This window comes from Athene cunicularia (assembly GCF_003259725.1).
Source record: "Athene cunicularia isolate RWA chromosome 17 unlocalized genomic scaffold, athCun1 chr17_part1, whole genome shotgun sequence".
Lineage (NCBI taxonomy): Eukaryota > Metazoa > Chordata > Aves > Strigiformes > Strigidae > Athene > Athene cunicularia.
The window spans coordinates 9,994,222-10,008,631 of record NW_020799122.1 but is presented as its reverse complement, the minus strand read 5'-3'; the positions used below and the strand labels follow the sequence as shown (position 1 = coordinate 10,008,631).

The 14,410-nt window shown below is 44.7% G+C and overlaps 1 protein-coding gene across 15 annotated transcripts in view; it reads left to right on the top strand.

The window, feature by feature from the left end:
• CACNA1B (calcium voltage-gated channel subunit alpha1 B) overlaps positions 1-14,410 on the top strand; it is a 301,534-nt gene that overhangs the window by 217,798 nt on the left and 69,326 nt on the right. For all 15 annotated transcript variants that reach the window (XM_026860253.1, XM_026860255.1, XM_026860252.1 and 12 more), the window contains 5 exons: positions 4,828-5,649; positions 6,880-7,094; positions 9,246-9,366; positions 12,785-12,914; positions 14,209-14,268. In XM_026860253.1, coding sequence (XP_026716054.1) covers positions 4,828-5,649; positions 6,880-7,094; positions 9,246-9,366; positions 12,785-12,914; positions 14,209-14,268 — 1,348 coding nt within the window. The remainder of the gene's footprint in view (positions 1-4,827; positions 5,650-6,879; positions 7,095-9,245; positions 9,367-12,784; positions 12,915-14,208; positions 14,269-14,410) is intronic.

Below are 14,410 nucleotides of genomic sequence, written 5' to 3'. Positions count from 1 at the left end.
GGAATTATTTCTGGTATGTTGCATTCTACTTTAATTTTTTTAATGCAGTTCATATTAAGTCATGACTAATCAGTTGCCTCATGATATGCTTTACAGCTACTGCACAGAAATGTGGGATGTAATGTCACAGAGTGGAGAAGTAAGAAAGTATAAATGAAAAAAAAATTGTTATTTTGGTCAAATCTTGAGCTCCTTATTCCTATTGATTGTACTGGAAACATTCATATTTGTAACTCCTTGACAAAGGAGTTATCAGCTAGATGACCTGATCAGCCTAGTAGCGGAACTCAGAGAAGAGGTTGAAAGATTAAAAGTATTAGGGGGTGCGAAGGGGAAATTGGTTGGTGGAGTAACACCCTAGCACCCCTGAAGCAACAGGAGCAGATGGACACCCTAAAAAAGGCAGGTGATTCCTCACCCTCTTGCTACCAGGCAGAAAGAGGGGACCTAAGAGATGGGGGAGACTGGAAACAGGTCCCTGCTCAGGGAGGTGGGAAAATCCCCTCCTGACCTCCCTCACCTTCCATGGTGTCCCTTCACAAGAGATATGGGGCCTCGGAACTTGTGAATGAAGTAGAGAAGGATGAAGAAAATGAGTCAAACAAGGAGGAAGATCAAGGTCGACCAAGGCCAGGTGACTCTAGACCAGGTATTAAAACCAATTATAAAAAGAAACCCAGAAGGGTCATTGTACTGGGTGACTCCATTCTGAGGGGTGTCAAAGACCCAATATGCAGACCAGATCTGCTTCATAAGGCAGTCTGCTGCCTCCCTGGGGCCCAAGTGAAAGACCTCACAGTAAAACTCCCCACTCTAAGAGACCCAAGAAATATTACCCTCTCTGCATTTTTCAGGTAGAAAGAAGAGGATGCAGTCGTTTCTGCTCTTTGACGTGTTAGTTACCAAAACCAATGGGTGGCTGTGTGTTGTAGTCTTTTGGCAATCACATCTGCTACTTCTGTCAGTGTTAAGGGTGCATCTCATTTCTAGATGCTGAGAAATTCGACTCTGTAATGTCAGTGTCTGAAGGAAGGGATTTTAGCAAAATAGGCCTAGTTAATGTATGTGTTACCTGGTTTCTCCAGGCTCTCAGTGGTGCATGTACCTGACAGCACCTGTCAGTTAGCCATGAGTGAAGTTCAGTGGAAGCTTTAGCACCTCAGAGATAATTTAGAGGCTGATTTATGTTCTTGGTGTAACTGAAACACAACTACAAAAGCCCTCCTGAAGTGATACATCTTGTGTCAGAGCTAGCAGGTTCTGAGTGTCTCCCCTGTGCTGTGTGATGAGTACCAGCCCTGCATCCTCAACCTTCCTCCTCACCCCATCCAGTGTGATTTAGGAGGTTTTCTTTATATCTTGGCTTTGATGGGCCCAGTGCAGGCACTGTTGGAGGTGCTGTGTCCATTAAAGTTGCCTGGTGATTTATTGCGTGTTTTACTTTGGAGAGTCTCTGCAGGGAGGCTGGGGTTTTGCCTCCCACCCCTGTATGGTGCCTGTCCCATGGAAATGGAGCACAGGATGGTGCATGGGGAGTAGGCGGTTGTGCTCTTCTCTGTGCTTTTGGTTTGTAGATAAATCGAAAGTTTCAGTCAGTGTAAGGGCATCTTCCCAACTTTGTCTCATTATTACTAGTTATTGCTTCAGTGTTGACAGCACGCTCTGGCTGTTTAAAGCACAAAACAGAAACTGGTCCCTGCCCTGAGGACTTTCATTATGAAGTGAGAAATGTCTCCTAAGAACAGATGCTTTTGGCCTGCACTGAGGCAGCACTCATCACTTAGACACATACATACACATCCCTAAGCTGTCTCGTTTCCCTGACCTGTGTGCTTAAGAGAAGGTTCGTTTTTGTTGCCCAGTTCGGTTTAGCAGAGCTAGATCTGGAGCACAGCAGAGCAAGGCACCCTGTCCATCCCAGAGGATGCACAGGACATCCCAAGATGCCCATCCCAGGCAACTCCACCCCTCTGTGCCCATCTCTGCTGACTGTGGAGAGCTGCAAATGCAAATCATACAGCTTCACGTGGGAAATCCTTGTATGGGGTGGCAGGCTTGGGCAGTCAGAGGCTTTGCATGTTACTCATTAATTCCTTCTAAATCCAAGTAAATCTGCTGATGAGTGATAGCATTTCAATCACGATTTCATAATGTTGAACCAAAAAGAAAAGGCAAGTTATTGCTTGCTATGTTGAGACTGTTCATCCTTGTGCCAGGGGTCACTAGGAGAGCTTGAGGAGTGCTGTCTCATAATGAGAAGCCTGCTCTCCCTTTGATGTGAAATTTTTGGTGAAAGGGGCTCTAAGCAATGTCCCCAGTACATTCTGATATCCTTTGCATTTAGAACTGTGATTTTTGTCACCTGTTCTTCTGCTGCGGTGTAAATGGGACACTCAGCTGCTGAATAATTAGTCCAGAACACGCCTCTTGGAAACGTGGGATGTAGATTTTTACTTTTGGTGCTTAACTGTGCTCATTCTGATTTCTGGATTAAATCAGATTCCTTCACATCTACCTGGGTGCCCTCATCCCATCTGCAGTGAACGTTTAAGTAGGTTATTACCTCTTTAGCAGAACCAGGCAGCAGCACCCTCTGTAAAGAACCGATCCCCCAGCAGAGCTCAGAGAAGCAAAGCCTTTCCGACAGCTCCTTCCCCCAGGGTCTGCGCATGTCAACAGACCCTGACAGTCCAAATCAGCACATACACACGCAATAGCTGCTTGCTTCTACTGTCAAGGGAGCCCAGAAAGTACGTAAGGAAAATGCGTCTTCCTCCCCTGTGGGCTGTGTGATAAGTGTTGAAGGTCGGTGAGCACCACACAGCCCCTCTGGCTTCAGAGATCAGACTGATGTGTGGCAAATGAATCATAGAATACCAGGTTGGAAGGGACTTCAAGGATCATGTGGTCCAACCTTTGTGGCAAAAGCACAGTCTAGGCAAGACGGCCCAGCACCCTGTCCAGCTGAATCTTCAAAGTGTCCAGTGTTGGGGAATCCACCACTTCCCTGGGGAGATTATTCCAGTGGCTGACTGTTCTCATTGTGAACAATTTTCCTCTTGTGTCCAATTGGAATCTCCCCAGGAGTAATTTGTCCCTGTTACCCCTCATCTTTTCCAAGTGACTCCTTGTAAAAAGGGAGTCTCCATCTTTGTAGACAGCCTTTAAATACTGGAACATGGTGACAAGGTCTTCCCTAAACCTTCTCTTCTCAAGGCTGAACAAACCCAATTGTCTCAGCCTTTCATCCTGTCAGGCTTCCTGGTTCCTTCATCATCTTTGTGGCCCTCCTCTGGACCCTCTGCAGCCTGTCCACATCTCCTTTGTAGAGTGGAGACCAAACCTGAACACAGCGCTTCTCAGGTCACACCTGGAATACTGAGTAGAGTGGGATAATGACTTCTCTACCTCTGGTGGTGATGCCCTTGTTGATGCAGCCCAGCACACCGTTGGTTTTCTTTGCTGCTGCAGCTCTCTGGTCACTCATGTTGAGCTTGTTGTCCACCAGGACCCCCCAGGTCCTTTTCCACAGAGCTGCTCCCCAGGCAGGTAGATCCCAACCTGTGCTACACTGCTGGATTATATTTTCCCAGGTGCAAGACCTTCCACTTGTCCTTGTTGAACTTCATAAGGTTCTTGTTAGCCCGCTCTTCCAGCCTATCCAGGTCTTCCTGCAGGGTGGCTCCACCTTCTGAGTTGTCCACTTCCCCACTGAGGACATCTGAGCAGGCTGGTGGAAGAAAAATTATTTTCCTCTCTTTGTTAGAAAAAGTTTAATTAAGGAAGAAAATGGGTGCTGACCCTCTACCAGGCTAAATCCAGAACTCCACCCTGAAATCCAGAGTTACTTTGATTTTATGCAAAAGCAGAATTTGATTTGCAATCTTTAGGAGGAAGGAAAAAATTTCTTCCCTTATTTCATTGGCAATCCATTTGCATGTGGTGATCAGAAACCAGGTGCTGTGCTGAAAAATCGAAGCATTAAGCCAACGCAAATGGAGGTATCCTCATCATAATAGATGACACAAAAGAGCAGGTCTCTCCATGGGATAAAGCTGCTCTTATCACATCTATATCTATGTGTGACTCTCCCAGTTCCTGTGGTCTTTTCATAGTACATAGAACAATTTTCCTTTCTTACCTGTACTTTTCCAGACTCTGGTGATGTTTGGGCTGGATGGTCCATCCTCACCTCAGAAGGATGCTGTGGGTTTAGAGTAACGGCTCTGCTGTGCCATTACCTGACGGGGCGGTGCAGCGTGGAAGGTGACCCCTCTGGCCGGCTATAAGGGGAAGGGAATGGTGGCAGGGTATGCAGATTTGGATCCTCAAGGCCAGATTTCATTTCCCCTCACTCCTCCTGCCAATCTAACTTCTTGCTGCTAATTTGCTCATCCAGACATTTCAAGGTAGGGAGAAAGGTGCTGTTAATTGTGGGGAAGACTTGTAGGCTGTTTGAAAGCTCTGGCTGGGTTATATGAATTTTGTGCGCAGAGACTTTAACACTTCAGACTATACTTGAGGCTTCCAAGGCGGATGGTCAACCTTTAAAAATCAGGATAACTCCTTTCCAGAGGGCTTGTTTCATGGTGCCTAACCATGTTCCTAACCACACTAACGTATGGGTGCAAACTAACACTGGTGATCCTGCTGGCTTTCACTGCTCATGTTCTCCGCCAGCCATTCTCTCTCCATTCCTATAATTTCTTTGGCTCAACCCTCTAATCCCCCGTCTCAGCTGAAAACTTCCACTATTGTTTTTTGGTTGCTTTTTAGGGAATTGGTGCAAAGTTGGATACTAACTTTTCACCTTCCTCCCTTCCTTAGCAAGCAGCAGAACTCCTCCAAATCCAAGTCCGTTTGGGAGCAGAGGACCAGCCAGATCCGGATGCACAATTTCCGAGCCAGCTGCGAGGCACTGTACAATGAGCTGGATCCGGAGGAGCGGGTGCGTTATGCTACCACCCTTCACATCAGGCCAGACATGAAGACTCATTTGGATCGGCCGCTGGTGGTAGAGCCGAGGGTTGAAGGGAGGAACAACATCAGCAAGCTGAGCCCCATGGATGTGCAAGAGGTGGAGCAGACCAAAGTCAGCTCTGCTGATGGCGCAGAAGCTCCACGAAAGCACCACCGGCATCGGGATAAGGACAAACTGGGAGAGCAAGAGAAGGGTGATTTGACCAAGGATGAGAACGGGGAATCTGGTGCCAATAATAAGGAGGAACGGCACAGGCAGCACAGGAGCCGCAGCAAGGAGGTGGAAGGGGGGAGTAAGGAAGGGAAGAGTGACCGCAACAGGGGTCAGGAAGGGGGAAAGAGACACCACCGCCGAGGGTCGGTGGAAGAAGGTGCCGAGAAGGAGCACCGCAGGCATCGGACTCACCGGCACTCTGCCGAACGGCAAGGCAAGGAAGGCAACGGGACAGTCAACGGGGCCAGGAGTGAGCGGCGTTCCCGACACCGGGGAGGGTCAAGGTCTGGGAACCGGGAAGGAGAGCCTGGGTCCAAGGGTGAGAATGGTGAAGAGCCTCACAGACGGCACAGGTTCAGGAACAGGGCCTTGTCAACGTACGATTCGGTGGAGAAGGAGAACGGGGAGAAGGAGGGAGAGGCTGGCGAGAAGGAGCACCGGAATCATCAGCCCAAGTGAGTGAGTGCTGCATGGCTGGACTTGCCCCTGGGACAGCTCAGGGGGTGTGAGACCCCAGATATATTTCAGGAAGTTACTCACTTCCCTCCCTGTGGTGTCCCCTACTGTTGTTGTTGCACTCACACCAGCTCCCATCATAACCTGCAATTCCATTTTGCTTAAATCAGTAATGACAGAGGCTCCCAAAGATGATTCTGGTCCCTGATGGCCCATAGAATAGCTCAGGTTTAAGGAAGGAAATATCCTTCATGCAAATACCAACAGACTCTCTAGGATACAACGTGGAATAGAAAATATCACAGCCTTTGAAGGAAGTTTCTGAGGGACATATTTTTAAATGGCATCCAGTCTTGCTTATAACCCTTTGGGTTTGTTTTTTTATGATGAACCTGTCAGCTGCATCACTAGTTGATACGGCACGTGGCTTCTTCCATTAGGAACAATGATGTACCCCATTTGGTTTAATTCTCATGTAAGTCAAGTGAGAAAAATAGTACTCGTGCAGCATTTAGAGTAGTTAATAAAGAAGGATAGATTGCCTTTTCAGCTTTATTAGTCTGATGGAAAAGAAATTTCAATGGGATTCTTTAGAATAGAGCTCATGTCACCGTGGAGAGCTGTGAGTGGCACTGAGATAATAATTTTCCTGTCTATATTATCTTCATTTCAGATGAATTTCAAAACACTTAGCATACTGCTTAGTCTGATCACGTGCACAAGCTCACTTTCCTCTTACTGAAATATAGATACTGGCTGCAGAGGAATGCAGAAGCTATTTAGCCACATACAGCAACATCACAGAGTGGTTTGGGTCTGGAAAAGAGAATCACTAAATTTAAATAAGGCCTCAGGAGAACATGAAGAAGCAGAATGTCAGAATTCATTCAGAAACCAGCCAGTGCAGGAAAGCTAATGTCACTGTTACATGCAAGTGCCGTGTGGTCCTTGCTTATGAGCCTTAGAACCAAGTCTCATTAAATTGAATAAAGTGACGTTCAGTGGCACAGTTCTCTTAATGTTGTGCTTGGATGTTGGTTCGGAAGATCCCAGAGGAAAAGGTTACATACTGTGCTATCAGGAAGTTGTCCTGCAGTCTGTGCCTTTTCTGCAAAGGACTTCCATGAAGAAAATAGTCTGAAACCTAGCAAGAGGTGCAGCATCAGGGTACCTACATTCTCCGAATCCTTCTTGGGCCATATTTAATAAAGTCTGCTTTTCTACTTCAGGGAGAACCAGTGTGAGATTGAGGCTAGCGGAAGTGTGAGTGTCCCTGTGCACACCCTTCCCAGCACCTATCTGCAGAAAGTCCCGGAGCAGCCAGAAGATGCTGACAACCAGAAGAATGTGACGCGGATGATTCAGCCACCTCTGGACAAAACCACCACTGTGAACATCCCTGTCACTATCACTGCCCCACCGGGGGAAACCACTGTCATACCAAGTGAGTGCCTTTGTTCCCCTGCTTTTTGCTACGAAATTACCAGAAAAGAGTTAACTTTCCAAGGAGCTAGCAGCACATGCTTGGTGATTGGGGCTTTCTTGGCCAGCAGCATCCTTGCAGTAGATGGACAGGAGAACTAATTGTTGATACAACCTGTACAGTTTATGCAGCCTGCAGGAACCCAAAATACAAGGTGACTGGTGACTCTGGAAAACACCATGTAGGTTCCCTGAAGTGGCTCACCAGAGCACATCCATGTGTATTTCCATGAAGGAAAGATGCAAAGAGCAAGAAAAACAACAAAGTTTTGTAACTGAGCTGTGCATCAAACTAAGCAACTTCTGCAACAAACCAGTCAAGACCTTGTGTGAGCACAGGAGTAAGTCCTCTGCTTTATCACCTTCCTCTGCTGCCATGCTGCAAGCCACCACTGCAACAGTGCTGTGCTGCAGTTCCTCTGGTGTCCCAGGGGCCTGACTGGCCACAGACCCCTCAGCGAAGGATGGGGGAGACAGTGGCATTGCATTCAAGCCCGCAGACCGAATTCACTCTTCTTGGCTTATTAGCTGAGCCCACGGTGGAGAAACCGGTCCTTTGTGTCCAGACAGCTATCGCAGCATCCATAGTGTGACCCTGCTGCTTTGGGTTCCTTCGGGCTGTGTAATTTTATAGCTGCTTGCAATCCCCTGCATCTCAGTTTCAGCAGATCCTCCCTAGTTTGTCCTTTTCCGGAGCTCTGTGCCTTGGGTCTATCAGCATAGATTTACACTGATTTGCAGACAGACCCAAGATCATCGTGCCTGTGGTCTGCTCTGCAACCACCAGCCTGTTCTGACCAGCCTGTGGCTCATCCCTGGAGGTGTAGGCACAGTCTAGAGAAGTTCCGAGAGCTGGGGATGTTGAGGAGAATTGCAGTGTGAAACCTAAGAGGTCCACATGACATTGCAGGCTGTCAGGACTCTGCTTTCCAAGAGGCAGAGCCAAAAGCTAGTGGTTTCTCTACATGCTTCTTCAATTTGTTGTCAGCCACACAAAACGTCTTTTTTTTTTTTTTTTTTCTTAAATGGTAATTTTACTCTATTGCAATACTGAGTTCCTGTCGATCACAATTTATCAGCCTCTCTCCTGGCCATTTCCTGTGTATCTGGCTTGAGATACAGTAAGGAGTTTATTGAACATGTCACTCACACATAATGAAATGTCATTTTGTTGCAAAATGAAATAAAAAGTAATAAAAACCTGCACCTAACACATCATAAGTGGGTGGGGGTTTTGTATTCTAGATTTTGTGAACTAATAGACAAGTGTATATATCTGTCTAAGAGGAGAATTTGCAGCCTCAAATGTTTTCCATATATTAGAAATTATCATAAGTAAATTATCCTATAAACCCACTGCAAGTAAACTTATGATGGGAATTAGAGAATGCATTTCTAACCTTTGGGAGTGAGGTTCAGAAAAATCTTCTAGAAGGAGATCATGCATGTTAAAAACCTGATGAGAGATGGAGCTCAACACCTTTGTATACATGGGGACCTCTGCCAAAACTGGGATGCACTATGCAGACACGGAGCGAGGGGGTCCAAGAAGTCCCTTCCAAGTCTGTGCCTAATGCTTGGAAGTTCAGCAGTCTTAGCCCAAAAATTATTAAAGCTGATCTATGAATTTGCTCTTTTACACATTCCAAAGCCAATCGTGCTACTGATATAATGGGAGAAGATACAGAATTACACGGTTGGTTAGACTTACTGTCTTTTTTTCCTTCCAACGATCCCTAGCTGATCCTCTCTGCCTAATAATTTATGATATTTCGAATGGGATTTCCATTCCCAGCTTGGCAGCTCTTGTATAAATAAGTGTAAGGTTTCTTTGTTTGTCTGCATTGGGCATCTTTGTTTCCTGGCCATTTCTGATATATTGCTCATCAGTGCAGCAGTTAAGGAGTATAATTGCAGTGTATATCACACTGTAGTAAATAGTGGTGATAATAATCAAATGATTGTTCATCACATTTAATCAACATATTCAAAGGCTGTTTGCTATCCCAGCTGCATTGTTTGCATATCCAGCTGTTGCAGGCAGCCCGATGTGTGAAGACTGCAGATACATTTTTAACTCTCTCGTTTCTGTTTCCTTAAATTCACATTTCAGTGAACAACATTGAATTTGAAAATAAAGCAGAGGAGAAGAAAGACGTCGATGACTTGACAAAAAATGGGCCTAAACCAATCTTGCCTTACAGTTCCATGTTTATTCTAAGTCCTACAAATCCGTAAGTCCTTTGACTCTATAATACCACTTAGAGGCTATAGGTACTTGAAGCATGGGTATTCAAAACAATAACATTAGCTTGATCTTAATCTCTGCCAGTCAAACACATTGGGAAATTAAAAGCTTATGTAGGCTGTGAACAAGATGCTGCCTTTCAGCTGGGCTTTTCTAGGGGAATAAATTGCCAGGATAGGGAAAAGATGATGCTTTAGGCAGACCCTTCCTAACTGACCTGCTGACAGTCAGATGGGCAGTTGTTTCATCCGTCAGAGATCACTAAAGGGTGGGAGTGTGGGCTATTGCTGGGACGAGACATTGTCAGGAGAAGGAGGCTGAGGGCTGGGTTTGCTGTCAGTACATCACACTTGCAGGTTCATCAGTTGGAACTCGTGCTCCTTCCATACAAGTACCCTCACATCACTGAAAATTCTGAATTTCTGGGAAAACATTAATATTTTTCATTTGCCAAGGCTGAGAGTACAGCTTTTGGGCTCTATCGGGATTACAGCATTTCTTCTGCTTCAGGTACCTCTGCCTCATGGGAGCTTTGTACTCAAATCCTGTAAATACTGAATGTGTCGCTCTGAAGGGCTGCAGGACTAGACAAGAGCAGCAGGAGTTGTAATAATCGTAGCATGAAGGCCTGTGAGTCATTTTAAGCAGTAACTTAAGGCATTTGAAACTTCTACCAACCCAGAGATCTGCTAGGAGCAAATGTGATCATTTCTCTCTGTCTTAAGTAAACTTGTTGCAGATCCTAAACATTGCTCTCTGAGGTTGTACCTGTATGCTTAGATACCTAAAGTGAGCTCAGGCCCTTCCTTTGACAATTCAAATCAAGAGAAGAACGAATGCTCCTACACCTCCTGATACTCAGGACTGTGAGGGTCTGTGCAGTCAGTGGAACAAAACAGGCTGCTCCGTGTACTCATTTTTGACATCGGAAATGTATCTGCGGTGGAAGCCATGGTCTGGCACCCCTGGACATTAGGCAGGCTGAATATTTTCTTTAAACACAAGTGCCAGCTGCACAGTTCAGGCTACAGCCCTGCGTGGTCCAAGGTGCCATAGCTATGGGCACAGAAGGAATTAATCGGTGGGAGAAGTTAGAGACTATCTCTCAATGCCAGCTGTTAGAGAGGGAGAATGGCCCCAAACTACTGCTAATCTCATCTTACCTCCAAAGGAAATGAAGACTCAATACACGCCCCTTCTGTCCCAAACCCACAAGAGAGACAATTGTGTTTCCCCTTTGCCTTCTCCAGCCACCTGCCAGGCAGACCTCAGGGCACGTTAGGACAACTGAGCCAAAAGCCCAGAAAGCTTCACCTTTTCAGAACACTGTGATAGCATTGTGCTATTTCAGATAAGGCAACATATCCTTTGAATTCATGTAAAAGGCAGCTGAGAGGAGGGCAGAGAATTAGGTGAGGTGCACTCATAGTGTAATTAATACTTTCTGGGTCAAATTTGAATTATGAAGCTTGGCCCCTGTCTAGCTGGATAAGGAAACAGTACTTCCCTAATATTTGGTAGCTCAAGTCTTTCTGTTGTTGAGTGACCTCCAAAAATCATTGTTACCTGCAAAGTATCTACTAAAGGCAGTATTGCAGAGCGGGAAGCTAGATGGCCCAAGCCCAGAAGGGTCTGAGCTGAGGAGTGGACTGGGCAGACAAAGAAGCAGCAAGACTTTTTTGGTTTATATATATGCTTATCTTCTGTCACCTCATCCTACAGTTATGAACTTCTGAACCTCACAGCCCAGGATTGGGTATGTCGTTTGAGTTATCTTGCACACACACACACACCCTCCCCCAAAAGCTGCACTAAAAGACCATTGAAAAAAAACAAAATTCACTGGGGGAGATTGTTATAACACAGGGCCAAGGGGAAATAACAAGCCAAAGTCCAGACTCTAGGAATGTCAGCAACTTGCTTTTCTTCCTCTCAGCAAGATACAGACCTAGCTGGATCCCTCAGGTGTTTTGCCTAGTGCTAACTTCTCAAGGGAGTTTTTTCTGCTTTCTGGGGTACGAAGGTTTTCACCACAGCATTTGCTAACTACCTCCCTTCAGAGCCCTACAGGGGATGCCTGACCCAGGTGCTGCTAGTGGGCAGAACAGCTCCGAGAATCACAAATGAAATGTATTACTTTCCAAGTGCCACCACCCTCTAAAAGTAGACATGCATTTAAAATGCTTTCTCAAGTACCACTGGCAATTTACAAACGCTCCCACATCTCACTGCTGGTTATGAATGAAGAAGATCTGAAAACAGGGACTTGTTATTTCTTGATGAATTGATTTTGATGCAAGAATTACAGTTACAAATGTGTTTGAAAATGTTGCCTTTCACTTCTACGTGTTCATGGAGCACATAGATGATAATCTTCTTCCGTCAGATTGATAATCAGAGTTAAGGGATCCACAAGAAGATTTTTCTTCATGCTACTTCGAATTGTCTCTTTCCTTGGTATTTGTAATGCTTTTTCATTCTGAATCCATTAGCAATATGGAGAAAAGGAATATATAAGTAGATGTGAAAAATAAATTTTAATTCTAACTGTTCAGATATTTGCTTAGAGAAAAGGTGATCTAGTAACTGAATTACATTCTTAGATAACAAGGTTGTTGATGAGTTACACATATAATTTGATTCTCAAACAGAACCTAAATCCTTTATGCGTCTGTCAGATATGGGGCAAATGTAGAGTTCTCTGTGCAGTTAAGTATTTGTGAATTGTGGTCAGGTAGAGTTATTAGTTGAAATTTGTGAATGGTTTTGCATTGCTTAGAAATTGAAGAATTTATCAATTTTCTTGGACACAATTTGTGAAGAAAAAGATTAAGTTAAAGTAATAAAATATATTACTGTAAAGTATTTGTGCAGCTTATAAAGTGTATCTTTAAGTGCAGGCAGAGGTACTTGGCAAGAGAGAGACTGGTACTCATAGTTACGAAGCCAGTTTCAGCTGAGTCTCAAAGTGCATAGCATATATCTCAACTTTAAAGGGATTAGTTGATATTAAAAGGATTTCAAACCTAGTTTTGAACCCACAAGGCTTCAGCCTGTGAGTTCAAAGTGAAAAGGATGGGGGTGTATATAAACATGTTTTGTAGAATTGAGTGTGATTTCTTGAGAGCTCTCAATGCCCTTTTGATAGATACATAGATGTCATTGCTTTGCAGAGGGGGTAGGGAGCAGTGCAGAAATGTTATATGTCTTACTTTAAATCTCACCACAGATCTGTTGCAAAGTGGAGTTTAAAGCCATTGATCCTGGCTTTTATTTTCTTATCATTATTGTGATAGGAATCCTAAAGGTGATATTCCTGATGAGTGTTGTCCTTCTGTCAGTCGTCTCTGCACTTGACTTACAGCACTTGCAATAGCCCTTCTATGTGCTTATGTCGTTTGCAGGATTCGGCGTCTGTTCCACTACATCGTCAACCTGCGCTACTTCGAGATGGTCATCCTCATAGTTATAGCCCTCAGCAGCATTGCCCTGGCTGCAGAAGACCCCGTCCAAGCCGAGTCACCGAGGAACGATGTGAGTACCCACCAACATGGCCGGAATAAAGTTGTTCTGCTTCTCCCAACGGCTGTGTACGTGACATGTCTGTTCCCATGTCCAGAGGATAACACGGTGCACTGGCAAGTGCAAAACTGGAGCTTTCTTTAATAACATACTCAAGTCACCTTTGTTCAAAATGTCACAATTCCTGTCCCTTTCTTCTGCTTCAACCGCATCTGAGTTTGAGAACTTGGAAATCACTGGTCGTTTGGCTGGTGTGACTTATGTGGAAGAAGCCTGCAGAGCTCACACACCGTTCAGCAAAGGGAAAGGCTTCCCCAGTCACAAGCCAGGGCTGACATTATCCTAAGATCCCCTGCTCCTGCTAGAGCAAAACGTGAGGAAGTGAAATCAGATATGGCTTTTTATCTTGGTGGGGCATGGTAGCAATTTCTTAGAATTAGTAGCAAATCTATTTAACCATGGATGTCAAACTGAACTTGGAGACTTCATAGATGGGTGCTGTTACAAGCAGGAGTGTGCCACCTTGTACATGAGAGCATACAGCCCAGGAGTGTTTGTGATGCAGATAGCTGGGTGTCTTTTTCCAAGCATGTTCACATGAGGACATTGGCACAGAGCTGGTTATAGCTACATGGACAACTGGGAGTCTACAGAACTGAAGATTAAATACAGCGATTGCAATATGCAGTTGCCTAATTCTGGACTCTTCAGCATAGATAGTTGCAGTATGTGGATACTGCAAGATATATATATTGACTTATCCATTCATATCCTTTCACTATCCTTTTTTTTTTTTTTTTTTTGTATCCATGAATCCCTATATCAGTAAGGAGGTGAAGTAGCTACGAGTAATCTCTCTTCCTCATCCTTAATAACAGTGGAATCCATTTTACAAAAACGATTTTATCACTCTATTACTCTCCCAAGTTCTTTAATAATACTACTGTCAGCTACAGCAGAAGAACCCCAGCTGTTACGCAGATTCTGGCAAATAAGCTCTTTAGGAAAGGATGTTTAAATATCTTGATTTGAAAAATCCATTTTTCTTTAAACCTGCCATATATGCAGGTGCACCAAAGCACCCATGGGCATGCATACTGCAGTTTGTCAAGGACTGGAAAAAATGTTACTGTTTAAATCAGATGATTCAAGTTTGTGCCTAAACGATTTGAAAGCCTCCTGTCAGATGATATTTACCCATTGTAGCAAATAAACCATTGCTAGCATAGACTTTTTACTCTTTGCTCATGTGCAGACTTTTTCACTGTGTAATCTCCCTTAATAGGCATTTCTCTTCCCCATTTAGGCTCTGAAATACTTGGATTATATATTTACGGGTGTCTTTACCTTTGAGATGGTGATCAAGGTAAGAATTTTTCTAAGCAGAAAGGTTCATCTCCCCTTTCAGATTTACACTCATCTACTTTTGGGAAGCTAGAGAAAGAGGGAGGAGCACGACAGAGCTCCAGGGCGCCTGGAGAGGCGGTGATGCTGGAAAGCTTTAACTC